The 19251-nt window shown below is 40.0% G+C and overlaps 1 protein-coding gene across 7 annotated transcripts in view; it reads right to left on the minus strand.

Annotated features, from left to right (window-relative positions):
- centrocortin (cerebellar degeneration-related protein 2-like) overlaps positions 1-19251 on the minus strand; it is a 52137-nt gene that overhangs the window by 18356 nt on the left and 14530 nt on the right. For 2 of the 7 annotated variants that reach the window (XM_043418128.1, XM_043418126.1), the window contains exon 2: positions 18548-19062. The exons of 1 other annotated variant lie outside the window; for it this stretch is intronic. In XM_043418128.1, coding sequence (XP_043274063.1) covers positions 18548-18623 — 76 coding nt within the window. In that variant the 5' untranslated portion in view covers positions 18624-19062. Of the gene's footprint in view, positions 1-18547; positions 19181-19251 lie in introns of those variants that run through there. 4 more of the 7 variants (XM_043418129.1, XM_043418125.1, XM_043418130.1 and 1 more) reach the window with 3 other exon arrangements.

Raw genomic sequence — 19251 nt, forward strand, 5'->3', positions numbered from 1 at the left:
TGAAAACGTATGCACGACCGATCCAGGAGACTTTTAACGAGCGATTAATTAGCGTTTCTCGCGCCTGAGATGTTCCGAAAAAACGTATAATTACGATTCTCTGGCTGGTTTACGAGGGAACGAGGCGTTGTTGGTCTCGTGTTTACTCGAGCAAAACTGTCTCGTAGCTTTTAAGTTTTCTCGAGCCGACCTCACTACGATCGTAAATTATAAACGAAATTATAAGCCAGACGATTGCGAATCGCATTAGTCACACGAGAAAATGGGAAATTCGAATGATCATCCGTCGAGCGTTGAGCCCGTTTCGACGCGTCGAAATTATCTCGTCTCGCCACGACTGGTGGCAACTAAAATTTATAGTAACGGCTTTATATATTAGCCAAGTAAAGTGTCAATCTTCTATTCAAATTTGCCTTCCACCTCCGTATGGAATTCGAAGGACATGAAAACTTGCCATAAATAATGCAATAACGGTAAATGAACATTTTTGAACCTCTCTCCCGACTCGGATAATCGCAGGTATACGCGGCCCTCGGCCTCCTTATGCTCCTCTCTCCGACGAAATGTTACCTCGATTCGCAGTTTCAAGTATAACTTCCTACTTTATTGAATATTCAATTATTATTTCATGCACGTTTCTGTATTTCTTTGAAAAACGAGAAACTGGGTGGGGGGATAAAATGTTAGAATGACTAAAATTTCGAACAGCTCAAATCTCGAGTTTACAAACTTCGAATGATAATTCGGAGAGAGAATTCGACTAGAGCCTTGAATGTCGAAAATAAATGAAGTAGAAACTTCAAGGTTCGAAGCACGTTTACATCGAAAATAGAATGTAACAGTCGCCCATAGAACGACGACTAAAATGTTGATTTTTCAAAAATTCGACCATCACTAATAAAGATATGCAACTGAGCTCAAAATGCATGCGGCTCACCACTCACTTACTCAGACTGGTGATCTCCGATTTCAAGCATCGCCATTTTGATTTCCGCCTTTTCGAGCCATCGCTGTTCCGAAAATCCAAGTTTTATAGGCTCGGAAAATTCACTTTCCATTTTTTGCTACTCTATATTCTGGTCTGTCTATGAAACAATTACTCTCCATTTTTAATTAGAAAATATGATCTTTCGACATTCGTATGGTCTGTTAAAATTGCATTCGAAATGAGAACTATCGAAATATATATTTTTTAGTAAATACGAATTCAGAGAAGGAATATTTGGTTAAACACGTAATCTACTAAATAGTCGATTGGGAATGAGAATTCCGAATTACTCATTTTTTCGAATTTCGAAATATCGTCCGTTCTCAATTTGGTTATTTGACGCGTCGAACCCTACTCCGAAAATGCAATCGAAAAATTCAGCCCAATTTCCCTAAAACTCATATAATTCCATCTATTCGTCAATAACATTGATAAAAATATTAATGAATAACGTTGAATTCCACGCAATATTTGTCATCATACTTTTCGCTTTTCATGCTCCTTCGCACGACTTTTTTCTTCCTATTTTCAAGGACGGATGTAGTTTTATGTATTTGCAGCAGACCTCAAGCAAAGTTACTGCATTTTACGAGTCTTCTTAAAATTTCTGGACAATTAACCAGGGACCTTTTCGCATGCTGGAAATAGTTCGTTGGCGTCGTTCATTGGCGTAATTCATCGCAGAGAGGGATTATGACGTCTCGACAGAATTGAGCACCGGAGAAGCTCCTCTATTTTGGCCTCGTAAAATTTTTAACGTCTTCCTCATTCTTCGAGGACTTCGATCGGTCGTCCTCGTATAATTTCATAAATTTTCAATGCCCAAGTTCCGGTGACAACCTTACGAAAGATACGATTCGTTTGGCTTTCTTGGCACGTTTCATTTTTCTGTCTCGAGGTCCAGAGTGAATATTTGAAAAAGTCGAAATGAAAAGAACAGTCATTTCGTCAAGTATACAAAAAAATGTGAATGCTTCAATTTTCGTTTTTCCCATGGACTAATTTTAGAAAATGAAACTTGTTGCGAATCATGTCACATTTTCTGTTTTTACACTAAGCGAGTGATAAATTTACTTTCGAAATGAATTATGATGGTCAACATGAGATAGCAAACGAGCTATTTTAGCCTATCGAAAAAACATGAAAAATGCCTAATCACAGGTAACGTAAAAGTGAAAATAAGGAGGTAAGTTACCACAGTAGAAGACTGCAAAAGGCAGACAGAAATTGGTGAATAAATGAATGAGTATAAAAGAGATTATAATCGACGTCAAGCACGATGCGAAGGAACAAAAAGAGCCGCAATAATTTCACACTAACCAGGAGAATTCTAAGGGGCGATAAAAAATTCGACATGTTTACATTCGTGATGAAAAAAGGTATTGGTCATTACGTGAGATGAGAGTATGGGAATAATGAGAGTGGAGTTGGCTTGGCCTAGTGAAACACAGGCAGACATTAGATCGCCTGCTCGTGCAACGATCTTCAAGTCAGAGAGAGAGAGAGAGAGAAGGATGAGAAAAAAGGAGAGAGAGAGAGAGAGAGCTGGCTCAGAGCTATTACAAAAATCTCTAGACACGTTCACCGATCCAGATTCCAGGGGATCGAGCAAGCATGCCTTCTAGCTTAGGCTCTCGGCCACTTTAGTCACGATATATCGTCACTGTGGTAAGGCTCATTTTTTTTCTCCTGCTTTTCATTATGAATGTGATATCCACTCGAATCTCACTCAGATACAGATATAATGTGAGAGTAATCTTCGTGGAAGATTCACGAGATATTTTCCTTGGGTAAAAGTGGGTATCGAGAACGAGCGAGGATCAATGGGAGGCTGCGTGCTGACGAGTTATCATTCTCAACGGATTCTCAACAATGTTCAATGTTTATTTCAATTCTTTAGTCTCTCTGATTGAGAATCGACTTCAAATTACCGTTAGACGAAAGTAATGATGTTCAATTTTATCGTAGAGAACCGTTAAAACTAACTAAAGAATTCTTAAATAGCACCTCTTCTTAAATAGCACTCCAATTTTTTAATGTCTTACAATCCAAGATTTCTATGCCTGTGAAATTTCCAGACCCCTTATCGACTGTTTGGTTGAACTATTAACAGTCGAAGAGTACAGAAATTGACGTGTCGCTTGCGGCCACAATGACTTACTGGCCCCTTCAACCATTTCAATTCAAAATTTCATATATTTCTGAATTAGATGTCAGAGATTAAAACTATTATTAATATTAATTTAATCGCGCGGTATAAGAGTATGGATCAGTCGACCAACCTCACTTGGAATTTTCGAAATCGATATTCTTTGACGCAGTTTGACCGATTAAAAAGGGCTCGCTGTCAGCCTACGCAGGACGATGGCGAAAAGTCGAACGTTGCCTTTTCGCAATATCGAATCATGTGAAAGACTCGGAATTAATGTTCTGCAGTGCACTCAAATATTCTTCCCGATTAAAAAATTAAGGTAGCGCTTAAAGAAACTTGAAAAGACTGTCAACTGACTAGTACGACGCGCGCGTACATCCTTAGCGATTCGACTGTCAAAAACTGTTCCACGATGTTGTTTCCTTCGGTTCTATCAACGACTGAATGATTATTGTCTACAGAGAAATTCCGTTCGTCGCGTTCCCGATGCACGTGCATGTTGGTCTTCCCGGGCCGTTAATAAGCAACACCGTCAATCCTTTTTTTTTCTTCTGATCTCAACACGACTTTTCCTCAACTTCCGGAAAGAGCGTCGCGATTTTTTACTCACGCGCTCGTTTACTCGTTGCATTTATTTGTACGCTTTCGTAAATTATTTTTGCGGGAGTTTAACTTTCGAGCGGAAGCTGATGCGAACTTGATTATTATTTGGTTCGAAGTATAAATTGTCTCCGTCGTAACTGTGATCGATATTTAATGAAGGAACAGGTGTGTCACGCACAATTATTAGCGTCTCAATGATTAATCGACTTCTTAAGTCGCCGTTATTTCGCGCCAACCGCTGATCGTTTGACTTCATTTTCCGTCCAATCAGAGTCGAATAAAACTCCATAATATACGTTCGTACCCGTATTTCATGCCAACAGCAAGTTTCAGGGTCAGAAACAGCGAACGAGTTCTCTCGCCAATTGATTTTTTCACCTTTCAAACGATTCGCTAGATTCCCTCAAAGTTTCGTCGCTTAAAGGGCTCGCGCGTTGAGCAATGCGAGAAACTCGAATGGAGAAACGACCCATTCGCCAAATTCCGAAGGTACGTGTAAGACATTCATGTTCGACGACGGAATTCCACGTGTGCCTCTCTCCTTGAAAATTATTCACTTAACATGTATACACGAGCCATTTCAAGCCATGAATAACAATTAATCGAGTCGTGTACCTTATGGTGGCGGATATTTCTCTCCCTCTTTCTCTCTCTCTCTCTCTCTCTTTCGCTCGTGGATGAAGACTGATGTATGTGCGAAGTGTATATTTTACGCAGGATAAACGTGTATTGCGTTTTCCTCGTGGTCGTTGCCACTTTGCACTCTGGGACACACGATGACGACCCAAAGCCCACGGCAGTCTCCGTGGCGTGTCTTTCACCCCGTTGGCGTGAGAGGCTCGTCTTCGTCTTTTCCTCGTCTCTTAATTCCAAGCGTTCTCTCTCTTGCTCTTTCTTGAGGGGCTCCCGACGAATGCGAGACTCAAATGGACTGAGACAAACCACGATGAATGAGAAGTATGCACGTCCGCGTGCAACGAGGTGATCGCACGCTCTCGTACACACAATTACATCGGACATTCCAGTCCAAGTGGCCAAAGGCGTCACCGAGATCTCCCAACTTTTTTCGCGCCGCGGCGGATTGTACGGAAACGTCAAAAAAAACGAGCTGCGACCAATTCGCAGGTTTTTCGCTCTGTTTATTCGGCCCCTATTGGCTCCGCGACAAAATTGCTTCGTTTTTTCGAGCCGAGTTCAAGATTATCATCACTCGACTCATTCAACGGTTCATTTTCAACGTTAACAGATCTCGGAACGCACTGATTTCAGGCTTCACTACGCTGACCCGGCGCTCTTGACGTCGTCGGGAGTTTATCGAATTTCGTGATTACTCGCAATCTTTCGAGTCAATTACATTTTTTCGTCTGCCTGCTCAATTCGGAAAAACCGAATGAGAGAAAAAACTCTCCGACTTCTTTCGTAACTCTGGAACAACCAAAATTGAGGACTATCAATTTTTGAGCTGTTTTTCTCAAACTCACTAAATTTCGTCTGTAATTCAAGAATCGTGTCAAGCCAGATGACTATGAGAATAGTCCATGCGAAAGAAGGAAAGGAGTAGGGAGCGAGGAGATTTGTACGAGCTGAACCCACAAAGTTCTTTGCGTTCGCTGTACACATATTTAGTGATATTCTATACCCAGCAAGAGTTGTGAATGCAGTCTTCGAGAGAATACGGAGGGTATTACACTCGCGTATTATTATTGCCAGGTAGGCGTCTAATACGGGCTACTCCCAGGACGAGAAAATTAATGGCTTAAGGCAGAGGTTTGTAGGACTGCGAGGGGACAAACGTTTAAGCTATTTCTCTAATGGTCACACAAAAATAATGATTTTCCTGTCTTTAGGCAATTTGGAAGGAATGCGACTCGCGCGTCAGTTTGGTGGGCACGTTTTCGAGTAGGTTGTTGAACAACGATCTCGCAAGGGGGTAGAAAAGTCGCAGAAATTCGACATTTTTCGACGATACCCAACAATTTCGTTAAATCATTTGTTTTCATTCGTCGAAATGCGGCATGAAGCAGGTCATTTTATTTTTAAAAATTATTAAATCGTGATCGTTGCCCTGTCACGTAATCGTGGCAATAATTAATAATTGATAATTATAAAAAACGGGCTCGGCTCAGTCGCGCACGACTGGACACGTGTATACGTATATCTCTATTATCTTTACGTGTGTATATGCCGCTAGAAGGGCAATAAAGACGATCTATGTAATTTAAGGCGAGAGAGGGGGCCGAGGTTGAACGATTTTCCGTTGATTTCATAGCCACGAGCTAGATCGGTAAATATTTCTCGGTCGTGAAGGTAAAATATACTCGATGAGAGAGGCCACGGCCCACCCCGAGACTCGCCCAGAACTTTATTCCGAGCGTACACGCCGACTGGTCCATTTGTCTCTCTCTCCCTTGAGCTTATCTCCCGCAAAGTGCAGGTCACACACAGCTCGGATTTTTACACGAGGAAAACATCTGTACCGTTACACACGTATCGCTGGACCGGCGAGCGGGAGATCCAGATAACGATAACGAACCTCTATAATCTCCCACTTTATTCTTACACACATTTTTTCATTCTCGTATACAAATTTCTCACGGCGCAGTTTCACTCCCTCTTTCTTCCGAATTCGTTACGTTTTATTTCCTCTTTGTTTTTCGGCTGAATGAAGAGTCGTTATTTTATTTAAAACAACTTAAATCGAGGTGGAGGAATTAACCATTTTTTTCAATGAGCTCCGCATCCGTCGGAATCCCTTTCGATCTTTATTGGCAGTCAACAGAAATACGTCGAGAGTTACCACTTGCGTTTCCGGTAAGATTGCACAACGAATCCTCGCAATTGCGGTGCCATAATCTATTCGGGCGCATTTCGATTACACTACTAATTCCAGGCTCAAACAAATCCGTCGATATTTTCTCTAAAACCGCAGGGAAATCCCAAAATTTCCCAGCGGCTTTCAGAGGTCCGCTAAGTCCTCGTAAGATTCGCGTTGCATAATCTTTTACGACGATCTTTCCTAGATTAGTCACGAACCCTGAGGAACAAATCGTCAGGGTTCAAAAAACTGGGAAGAAAAGAGAGGAAATAATGTTAATACAAGTTTCAATGGTCGAAACAATTATTTAGCAATTCCTCCATTTTTTGCCCATTGACGAGCATCGTAAAAGCATTAGCGCGTGAGAATAATTATAATTCCATTACAAAGATTCCACATTCGAATCCTCATTAGTCCTAATTCCCATTGAAGTGTAATTAGCCAAAGAAATAATTCGCATTATTTTCCCACTGGAGCCTTCAGCCGACGAAAGTTGAAAAAGTCTATTTTTCTCATACAATCTTCAAGAGGATTCGAACCAATTCACAGGTTTAATAACAAATTCACCAAAATTTGAAAGCACGATAAAGTCTATTCTGCCCAAAGCACCGGTGAAATCACTCCTGGATAAGAGCGCATTGAGCCAGCGTCGAAAAGTAGTTACCCCGAAGCAACATTTCATCGCTGGAAATACAACAACGAAATGAAAAATCTCCAATCGAGAGATTTATTGTGGCAGTGTTCTCTCTTTCCAGAGACTACGAACATCGAACACTCGAGGGATTCCACACAAATGTCTGTAAGAGATTGTGAAACGTGTGCAGAAAAAAGAAGCGAGAGAGAAAAAAAACAATGGCCTTGTCTTTCCGGCGGAAGTTTGCTGGATATTCTTATTTCTACATGCTGAGATAAAAAAGGCCAGCAGACTGAGACGAGATGATTGTATGCGCCAATTATACCTATACTTACCTTTTGTACCAGTGCGTATATGCAATTAAAAAACACACACACGCACACACACACATACATTCTAAAAAAAGTGGTTTATGGCGAGAACTCAAACGCCTCTACTTTTGCCCCACAGCAGCGCGGTAAAAGGCGTATTCACAATGATCATTTTGTATGCAAGTATATATCAGAGCCTCGTGGACGTGTGAACGTGTGTTCAAGAACGAGTTCGTGTGTGATCTTCATAAAGATTTTTCGAAAACACACATTGTACGATTCGGAATCTCTCGGGCGCGAGGGCGGACAAGTCGCGCGGGAAAGTGAAACGGTTCTTGTCCTCGCATGCACGTGTATACCATTATTAATATCTTTTAGTTCCCGATTATTTATCCCGGCAAGATATCTCGTTTAACGAACAGGGCGTTCCACATCAATCGAGCGACGCATTTCCTCTTTATTATACGCTTTATTCGCGTCTTATGATACCGAGATGTTTGTTTAGCGGTGACGGGGGCTATAAAATTGCGTGATCGCGAGCGGAGCTGCTGTTCCGTGCAAAATTGGCGACGTTTCTTGGGGTTTTTTTTCAAAATTTGACGAGATGATTCGTGCGCGGGTGTTCACGGGGCGTTTTGGACCAAATGTCTCGAGTGGCTGTCTCGAATTTGCTTTTTTTTGGGCGGAGTTCTGCGACGGGGAAAAGCAGATTGGATGGAAGATGGGCTGGAGGAAAATTTGATGGTTCGAACTCGAAGAATCGAGGAAAACGAACGGGAAATATTTTTTTCCCACTTTAGAACCAATTCTTTTTCTGTGTGCGCGCGAATTTTTGTATGTATTTGAAATCTGATGAAAAGACAGCTACCGCGAGACCTCGCGGAGAGAACCGACCGCAAGTTTAAACTGTTCGCAACACCGATGCACGGTCCTCGTTTTCGTTCATTGTTTCCCATATAAGTCGCACAAACTCGACGTCTCATTCCCGGGGGCACGGGACGCGAGGAGACTCCATTCGAAAATCACTCGTTTTAAGCACGCGTACTTTTATTATAATTTATAACGTTTTCAGCATCCGGGAAGAAGAACTTTGAACTATTTATGTAGGAGTACTTTAAACAAATGAATGAAAAAAGAAAAAAAAAATAACAGGAACAAAATGAAATGTAACTCTTCAACGAATCCCGTGCGAAAGTGAAAGACAAGAATTTTTCACGCGATCAATGCAATTGTGCGAAACTCGATCCTCTTTAGGGCAAAAAATTGCTCGAACACAGGTCGTTCCACGATTCAATTTATGCAAGTTCCTGCAATAATGGTAATAATAATTCGATACTAATTAAGTGTAATTTAAGTGAAACTTAATTGGAGTTTATCGCGAATGAAATAATTCGCAATGGGAGAAAACAAATACGCGGAGTTTTGCGAGTGGGCGAAAAGCATTTGTCAATTTTTCGAAAAATTCTCTGCTCCCATGTACACTCCAGAAAAAAGTGTTCCAGAAAAAATGCACTCTTTTCTGGAACACCTCCGCGTTTATACACGTGACAATGTTAATTGATCGAAACGTGAGTTGAGAAAATAGCAAGAAATTCCACGCTTGCGGGAAGTGCAAAAGCGTGTAGGGATCTTCTCTCTCTCGGCGAAGGAAAAAATAATCCCTTTCACTTTCCTAACGGAACAAATAAACTTATCGCAAACTCCGATGGAAGTAAAACACTTGAGCAATCACAATTTAATTTGATTCAAGATTCAAGTGTAATTATTAAATTTTCCAAAATTGTTTACCAATTTCACCAAAATATCTTGACCACTGTGGAAAAAAATCAACTTTTTTTACAATTTTACCGAAATTCCCTAATCATGAAAAGTTTCAGTATTCATTTTTTCATTTCAACTTTGCGTAACAAACATTCCGACTCTTCTGAGGCAGAAGAGTAAAGAGATAAGGTCTTTGACCTTTTGTGAGACGAGGCACGATTTCGAGAACGTTAGAATGGTGTCGGAAATGTCGAGAATTCAGAGTCCCCTTAACATCTCAATCGCCAGGGAAAGAAGGAAGCGATAGCACGAAGTGAATGGAAACATGCTTTTGTATCGAAGACTCGAAAGGTCGTTGATTTTTTGGTTTCTCAAAAACTGACGAAAATCCGAACGATCTTGGTTGGGTGAATGAAAAAAGGGAGCTCGAAAAATGTGCTTGATCAGATAAAAGGAAGTTTAAGCACGAAGTCGAAAGTAGTGAAGCAATCAACATTTTGAAAAATTTATTCTCCAAATGATCCTCTTAACCCCACGTCCATTTCGGCCAGTAAAAAGACCGCTCAACCGATTCCAGTCGGTAATAAGTATAATACTTTGGCAAGCTGTGCTAAGGCTCGGCTTTTCGATACGTCCTATCGATAAACGAACCGCAAATTTTATTGGGAAAGTTGGATATGTATGAGTGTGAGTGTGTGTGTGTGTGTGTAGGAGTCGGGCAAGGTGCTGTGGTTTAAGAGACGTTACAAGTCGAAAGTACATTAAGCACGAGGAAGAGGCTTATCCGCAAGTCAGATCACTCTTCGAATAAAGGTTCAGCACGAAAATTGGTTTGAGCTCAACAACGGACACATGTATACGTACATAAATATAGAAAATAAAACGTTTTAATGAAAGTAACGAAAATCGTGCCGGGACTTTCGAGCTCTTCAGCTTCGCGAAGGGCCGTGCACGAAGATTCTGCAAAACTTTTAAAATTATTGAAAACTAGTGAAGTGACGTAGAATGAAATCGTTGGATTAGTTAACAAAAAAATTGTCACTGAATCTGTCGGATTTGGAGGAAAAATTTCTCACCAAATTCATAAAACAGAAATTTAAGTTTGAATCGATTTCACGTGAAACGCCCCGTATCATCGCTGATACCGAGATCGCATAGAGTTTACACACGGTCATTGAAGACGTGAGATAGCTATCTGCGTCTATTCACCTGCTGTCTGATATCTCTCAAAGTCTCTGCGGTCCAGGAAAAGTTAGATGCGATGCCCGCTATCAATAGTGCACGAGGCTTTCCAGCCGGAAGGACAAGCTTGATGGAATGATTTTTCTTTTTTCAATGGACGACAACGATTAAGGTTGTTCATGCACGAAATGATTTTTTTCAAAGGTCTTGGAATTTACACAGAGTTTAAATGGGTGGACTGACACGCACATCAAATTTTAAAGGGTTCGTCTTATTGATTATTTAAATAAACGTGCTTAAATATGAAGAAAAATACACAGGATTACAGGGACTGTGCGTAAAAAATCGTTTATCTTTCCATATTACGAATGAACGCTTCTTACGAAGTTTACGAAAAAGTAGACAATAACAATTGAGCACATAACGAAGGTCTGGAAAAAAATTCGAGACGATTGTTCCACTAGTAATAAAGATTGAACCTTAAAGCCTTATTTCGTCATTTCGTTTCTTCTTGGCTTGGCCCATTCCTGTCTTTCTATTAACTTTTTTCTTTGAATTTTCTTTGCGCTCTAATGCAATTTTTAACATAAAAACTGTTGTATTTTCGCCAGGGGCGAATGAAATTTGGGGTTCGGTCAATAATGAATCCCCCATTAATTAATGGCTTGTAATTTCATGCGCCAAAAGATAAGTTGAAAAAATGTATTTAAAATATCGAATTAATAACTCTGACTTTAATTCAGAGTGATAATATCTTTAATTTAGACGCCCATAAAATACGATCCTTCTGGCATGATCTACCTTAAGTAGAAACTTGACGTTGAATTAATGATTATTTGCTGTCATCGGTATCTTTCAAAATAATGTATTCTCTCAGAACGAAAGACATTAAATCAGTGTCTCGAGATCAAAGTATACAAAATTTCGTACGAAAAATCTTGTTTTTGTACAAAATTGAAAATCATGGTAAAATGTTGTTCTCGAGACTTAAAGATTTGTTCTTCCAAGAAGATTGATCGTCGCGGCACGTTTGCACGAAAAGTCCTGTACGCGTGCGAACGTCCCACAGTATGGAAATTTATAAGTCCCGAGAGATAATAAATAGAGGAGCGGAGTGAAATCGCAGATGTAAAGTTGCAAATCGCAACTGTGCGAGAGTTGTGCACATGTGTGCGTATTTATTCTGACGCTAATTCGATCTAATCACTCGACAAGGTCGACTATTAATTCGACCTGATCCGGAGGCCAAGGAGCGAGGGAATCTCGTATGAAATTTATAACGGTTCACGATTTTCGTTACGATTTAATCGGGCGTTAAATTTTATGGGGATGCGTACGAATGGCAAGCGTGATTATTTTCGTCCCATGAAATTGTGCATCGCGCGATAGATAAATTCATGCGGGTTATCGGCATCGAGAAAATTCGTAACGCATATTTCATTAAGCTGCAAGAAAGTTGTGGTGAAAATGTTTCGTTATCACAGCAATTTTCAGCGCTTCGACTCTCAAGTGGCCAATTTGCAAGCACTTTTTTCGGGAGCGCAGAGAAATTCGGGCATAATTAATGTGCCACCGCGTTTTTGAAATTTCAAAAATTTCCGACTCGATTCGATTGGAAATCTGGACGAATTGATCATGATCATCGATCACTTTGACTCCAATACTTCGAAGCTGAAATTCTCGAGGAATTTAGTCCCACATTAAATGGACCAGAACACTGAAAATGGAACTTCAATGTCAGAGCAAAATGAATATTTCTTTTACACGAGTGTCTGGCATACTAATAAGGCCCGAGATCGACAAGGTCGCAAACTCGAGCGTGAAAAATCTCAATCGTGAGGATTCACGCGCCTTTCAAACTTAATAACACCGGCTCGACCTCGATATGCAAGCAATAATAACGCGATGTGTTCTCTGCTGCACCGCGGCTCAAACCAATTACCCGACAAACTCAGGATTCCTGGCGTGCATTGTGCACTTTCACACCTTTCCTATATTCCAGTTTTATAGTACATTTTTTCATGCATACATACAAAAGCGTACTCGAGTCGAGTGTTCGAGGAGTTGGTGTACGCTCGCGCGGAGGCGGTAGGAGTGAACGCTTCAATTTGCATTTAAAAAACTATCAAATAATTTCTCTGGGCGCGCTGACTATATATTTTCGCTTCGTACGGTAATTATTGGGCGTTACGCTTTACAATATTCAAATTCAATTTTCACGGAAATTAGAGTTTCGTGGGTATGCACACGACGAGTACTGCAACCTGTTTCGTTTAGTGAGTTACGCTTGATTGCCGGACGAGTTTGATGAGTGAATCGATGCACCGACGGGTCGTTTGGTTCCTTAAATTATCTCGTCGTCGATTATAGCATCGTAAAAGTCCGATATCGAGTGATCGAAGAAGTGGTTGGGTATCGAAAAGCTGCATTAGCTCGTTCAAACGACGATTGAAGATTGAAGCGGAGAGAAAAAAAACAATACCAATCGAATGCGAGTCCGATATTTCGTGATTGCGACACTCCTCGGAGTGAGATATATAAATAATAGTTTGCGTAATAAAACAAGCCGACAAGCACGAGCTAAGTTTCTCGAATCTGAGAGTTGTAAATCGATCTAGATTGCTTGCCATTTTAAAATTGATGATATACGAAGCTTTCTATTGAAAGTCTCTGCCCCGCGCGTTATCACAATGATAATTGCTTTCACCCCGTCTCGTCTGTCCAGTTCGATAGGTATAACGGTATGAAAGAATTCGAAACAACGTTTGTTGGAAGAAAGGCTAAAAAAATGTGTGTATTTAAGGATATACGTTAATATTTGTAGATATATAAATGTTTATATGTATAAATATATATTGATTTAATCCGGAAATGAGAGGAAAGACTATTTGCTTTCTAACATTGTGAAAAATACGATGACAAAAAACCTTTACTTTCTCTGTGTCTACTGATTTTTCGTCATCGCCCTCGCGCCCAATGTCGCACGCGATTCTATGTTCGCGCCAATCTTTCGATCATTAATATCGTCATTAATTAAATACGCGCCATATCGTTAAGGCCTTTTAATTGATAGTTCACGCTGCTGCCAATAAGCGGCGTAGTCACGTGCCAATTTTATCGAACGAACCGGGCGCTCGCGAGCATTATTATTAACTGCAATAATAATTAGTTATGATAATAATACAGATTAATATATTTATGTATAGAGAGCGAGCTTTTTGTATTTGGATTTTTTCCAATGATAAATAACGCGATTAAGATAGCTCTGCACCGGGAGGAAAGTTTATAGAATCATTTCCTAACCCCCCCGCCCCCCCCCCCCTCTCGCGCGCTCTCTTTATCAAAAACGATTTGTAATAAAAAACGTTTCATCGGATTACGAAGAGGAAACTTGAGACTCGTGAGGATCTCAGGTGGCGCTCTCTTCCCGTTGCAAACACTAGACTGCGTAACTTCAGAATCTCCGTATCCGATGTTTCGTCTACAGAGGTCGTTTCGTGAGTAATCTAATTTCATTATATGTATGGGTCGTTCCTCCTGAGCAGGTGATCAATGGAGCAACCTTCTGAACGATTCTTTTTCAAGGTGTACACGAAAAAAATGGAAATTTTCTCATTCGTTTTATCGTGATTGTCAGTTTGAAAATAGAACTGGAAACAAATCATTTTAACTGCAAAAATTGCGTAATCATAGGAGTTTGGCCGTTCGACAAACTACGGTCCACTTTTTTTCGATAAAATGATAGCAGTTTAAGGTCCCCCCGATAACGATGAGCACAGTTCCGGAGCCTCTTACGGGGCAAAATTTGGAATTATTTCATTTACAATTTTGAGTTTTTAACACGGTTTCCCATGGGAGAACTCACAATAATATTGAATGTGAAAAAATCGTAAGGCGTTCGAGCTTCGGAAAAGTTTATATCGCGAAGAAAATTCATCACAGATTCCGTTTCTTAAAAAAAAAGAAAAAAAAGAAAAACATTACCGTACGAGACTTAAAAAAGAAAACACGAAAAAAATTTAGTTGTTTACGCTTCGAAAGCGGATGTCAGTCGTTACGTTGGACTGCTGGTAACGGCTGATTGAACTTTGGGAAAATTCGGGAATCGCGGGAATTTCATTAAATTTATTGTTCAGACTGATTCGCGTGCTTTCGTTCGTCTAGTAGCTTCGCTTCTTTCAATGAATTGAACATTTTTATTTCTCGGTGCCAATACACCGATATAAACTTTCTTTCGCACAAAAAATATTTTAAAAGCATTTTATTACATTCTTGTGATAAAAATATTCTCAATGAATGTGTCTATCAATTTTATTAATAATTTAGACTTCAAGTAAATCAACATAATGTAGTTGCAAACTTGACTAGTCATGGAATGTTAGAACTACTTTAAATTGAATTTAATTAGAGAACTGGTCCAGTTGACGTGTAAATAAATCAAAATTGTAGAAAGAAATACTTTTTAAAAGTGTGTTGTGTCTTGAAACACTGCACGAACGTGAGGATTTTTTATCTACTTTTCAACGACACAGTTTCCATGCCGTCAAGATATACTGTGTCGAAATATTTTCAAAGCTGAGTTATAAGTGTCGTGTAGAAATTCAAGAGGCTCCCGTTGACAATGCAAAGACACGTGTAAACGCGTCGAGTGTAAAGTGAGACGTCTGCTTATCTAATATCTCTTTCTTCGGCGATAGACCGAGTTGAGTTTTGTCACGGTTTGGCATTTTTGAAATACGACTCGAGTAAAGGAATACTTGGCTACTGCTTTGATAATTGAAAGCCATGGCACGCAACTGAACATGTAAACACGAGGAGAAGAAGAAGTTCGTGGAAAATGTCGTTATTCAAAATGATACGACTTCGTTCGAGTGTCGATCAATACGAAATTATTAAGAAAGATGAAATTTCATCCTGCGTATCTTTGCTTTCGATCCAAAATAAATTTAAACTTTAATCCTACTGTTTTTTAAGGAGTGACTGAACCGTTTTCTCGTTTAGACAATTTCGCTTTGACTCGAACTGAATTTATAATTATGGAGGGGTTCAAATGAGCCACTCCGAGTTGTTGCATCGATCGGTCTCGTCATCGCGCGGACTCGACCCTCCTTTTCTCTCTCTTTTCTTTCTGTCGCTCATGGGCGAATGATGGACGGGGGAAGTGTTGAAAAGACATGGAAATACAACATCGGGGCGTCTCGTAGCAACACGACCATTTATTCGCTATTTTTTTTTGATTTCTCAGACTTTTCAACAAAAATTTACGTTTCTACTTTAAGCGCTGTGAACAGTGTAAACGTTGGAATTTTAGGTGTATTTTTGGTTCTTTTCTTTTATAAATAAATAATTGATTGGATGGATTTACATAAAACTTTGTACACTCAAAAATACTGGAAAAATTTCTTTTTATTTAAAAAATTTTTTTAATCGTACGTTTTTGTACAATGGTGTGTTGAAAATGGCACCTCTTGAAGCGACATCGACAGCAAAACGTAAAGAGCTCAGCGACTCGATTCAAATTGCATTTTGTAGAGAAATCGTATGTTTTCAGCACGACGTAGTCGTTTTTTAATAAAGTTTTTTTTCTTCTTTTATAAACAATTTTCTATTGAGAAATTCACGAAAAATTGTGATTTTTTTCTTCAAATGGTCGCCATTTTTGTTCTGAACAATATTTTGAAAATCCACCGCGTCATGTGACAGCACATATTTTAAGAATCTTTTTGGTTTCAAGTCCTGAGATGTTCCATTTTTGAGATTTACTGTCAACGCCGAATCGAGGGGTGCCATTTTCAACACACCACTGTACAAAAGAAAACCACGAAAAAAATCGTTAAAAACATGTTTTTCAGTACTCCTGAGTATGTAAAAAAATGTGTACAAGGTTTTATTTAAATCCATCCACCAATATTTGTTTATAAAATAAACAAAAAAAACACCTAAAATTCCAACGTTTACTATTAATGAATTGTTTTATTCTGAATGTTTTTTTCCTAAAAAATGACATGCAAGTCAACGCTTTCGAATCCTAATTTTTTACTATTCGTCGAAACAATAATTTTCGTTAAAATTAAAAATATTCGGGGAAATTGATTTTTACGAGAGTCTTCTAATGATGTTCATAAATTTAATGGCTATCGAGTTTCATCTTGATTGGGTATACGATATTATTTTGTCTCTTTCATCGCCACATTTGGCCGCGAAGTTCGAACTCTGGACTCTGATTAATACACCGAGCGAGTATTTCGTGCTGTCTTACGTGAACCAAGGACAGAGAGTTAAATTTTCATCTTCTATATCGAATAAAACGTGTATGAAACGCGAAATTGATCGTCTGCCACTGATAAAAATAGAAATATCTCGTCATCGGGGTCCAATTGCGATTGGCTACGTCGCAAATTTTCGTGATTATCCTTCCGAATATCAATGTTCGATCGATTTTGCAAACATTCTCGAGAGCTCACGAAGGGCGTTTCGTGTTGAACGCACATTCCAACTCGGAAACCTTAATATTGGAATTGCCATGCATTTTCTCAAGGCTCATCGGAGAACTCGAGTTTCCTCGCGGAGATTTTCTCAGACTTGATGAACGTAGAATGAATTTCGAGCAAAGTTTAATCCATGAAAACACTCCGCATGGAGGGGCGCGTACGTGCACGCGGAGATGACGCGACACACGCACGTGAGTGTCTCCTATCGATTAAGGGGTTTGTGCGGAGGGTTGCGCGAGCGACGCCGGCTCGTATCGTGCACGTTTCCCTCGAGCCGACCTGTTACAGCTTAAACCGTCTGCGAGTTCAAAGACAAATCGAAGCTTATCATTAGCTGCACGCAGAAACCTCGCAAAACATTTCGTTCCGAAGGAAACGTTCGCCTTGCAACTGTACCGCTCCATTATTCGCTTTCGCTTTTTAAATTCATCGCTCCATTTTGCCAGCCTTAACCCGGATATCAGTAAAATTTATGCGATTCAAACACACTCGACCATTTGCCGTCGATTTGTTTGTCATAAAAAATTTGTCAGCCGGCTATCAACACCGATTTCGATGCCTTTTATTTCTCCGATTCTCGTCTCGTTTTTATCGCTCTTCCCTCGGCGACTCAAGCACGAAGCTCGATACTACGATGCTTTTTATTTTGAGAAAAATGTGCTATTGACGCAGTTTTAATTCAGCAGTCGTCGCTGGAAAATAATCAAAATAATCATTCGATCGTTGAATAATCTCGTAATATTTAACTGTCAATATCAACGCAATATTCGAACGAATGGACATCGAATGATCGATTTACAGCTCACTTACGATTAGCTTTACTGCGGAAACAGTTATCCGGCGAAAATTTCATAATGAAATTTAATATAGTCACTATGCCCGTCGATGAAAAATTTACTGCAAAAGGCTGCATCACGTTCTGCACTGCGCGCTCCAACTAATACGCAATGCGGTGATCGTAATACGAGCGCATATATACATTTATAAAGGATAGATATAGACGCGTGCCGCGCAGAATAATAGTGCACGGATGCGTGGACAATGCGTGGTCGGTATACGCGCTCAGCGACGCGGGTGCGACCAGACTTCTGGAATCCGGTTCATCGGCATATTTATAGAGTAACAATAGTCTTCAAACGCACAACAATCGTTCAGAGGACTGGATAAAAGCGAGGAACGAACGCCGGTCGAGCGCTCGGGAACGGAAAAACGTTGGTAAATTACGTTGATTGGTTCAGCTGGAAGTAAATAGTAGAAAAAACATGTTGGCAGAAGAGAAATTATTGGGGCGATTTTGGACCATGGAAAAATACTCCAAAAAGCTTCAGATGGGTCCGGAATATTTCAAGTGTTAGCAGTTGCTCACGCACGCGCTCGAAGTTTTGTTTATAAAAGCTGAGATGGGAGTGGGATCGAATTAGACGAAAAAATAAAGAGCGAAATAAGAAACTCGTGCGAATAAGGTCGACTCGTAGTTTTTGGGTTTCCAGATCGACGATTGAGACTAAACTGAAATAAAAGTAAAAAGACTCGCGGTTCAAACGGTTGGAAAACTAGTTTTGGCTCAAAACGGATGAATCGGTGAGTTGTAAATCGAGAGTGAAATTTACCCTGGAGCATGTTGTGATCGTTCTCCTCGTCGGCGAGACACCGAACGTTGTTTATCGACGACGAGAGCAGGCTCATTTTCGCTGTTTTTTTTTTCACTTCGACACTATTTTGTATTGTTCGGAAAGTCGTTCTTCGAGACTTCGCATATGTCGGCGAGGGAGGCAACTTGGAAAACGAAAGTTAAAACTTTGCGAATTATTGATTATTTGGCAAATTATTTTCAGCCTCCGCAAACGCCGCTCAACGGGATTCAGTTTTTTCGAAGGTAAACACGCACTTTCGTAGGAGAAATAAGAAAAAATTCCCTTCCGTTTCCTCAATGACGTTTGAATTCCGGACTCGATATTACTTTCACTCGATGCGAGCTTGCAGCATAGTCGAGATGCTGGAGAATCCAGTCTCCGTCGAGATAGACCTTTCCCGATGGGAAACGAGAACGACGCATGCCACGCTTCAACCCCTAAAAGGGAGCCTCCCTTCTCGAAATTTCCAGTTCGATTTCTCTGCTATTCACCTTGCAATTTTATTTACCAATCAAATATTTCATTTCCGGCCAAGTGCTTTTTCCATTTTCCCGTGTTCCGAGAGACTCGATTTCACTATTTTTCATTCTCTTTGAAAAAACCTCAATCCTGTTTTTTAATCTCGAAATAACAAAAATTCTATTTTCTACTACGAATGAATAAATTCTTAAAAAACTACG

This window comes from Venturia canescens, chromosome 4, assembly GCF_019457755.1.
Source record: "Venturia canescens isolate UGA chromosome 4, ASM1945775v1, whole genome shotgun sequence".
In the NCBI taxonomy this organism is placed as follows: domain Eukaryota; kingdom Metazoa; phylum Arthropoda; class Insecta; order Hymenoptera; family Ichneumonidae; genus Venturia; species Venturia canescens.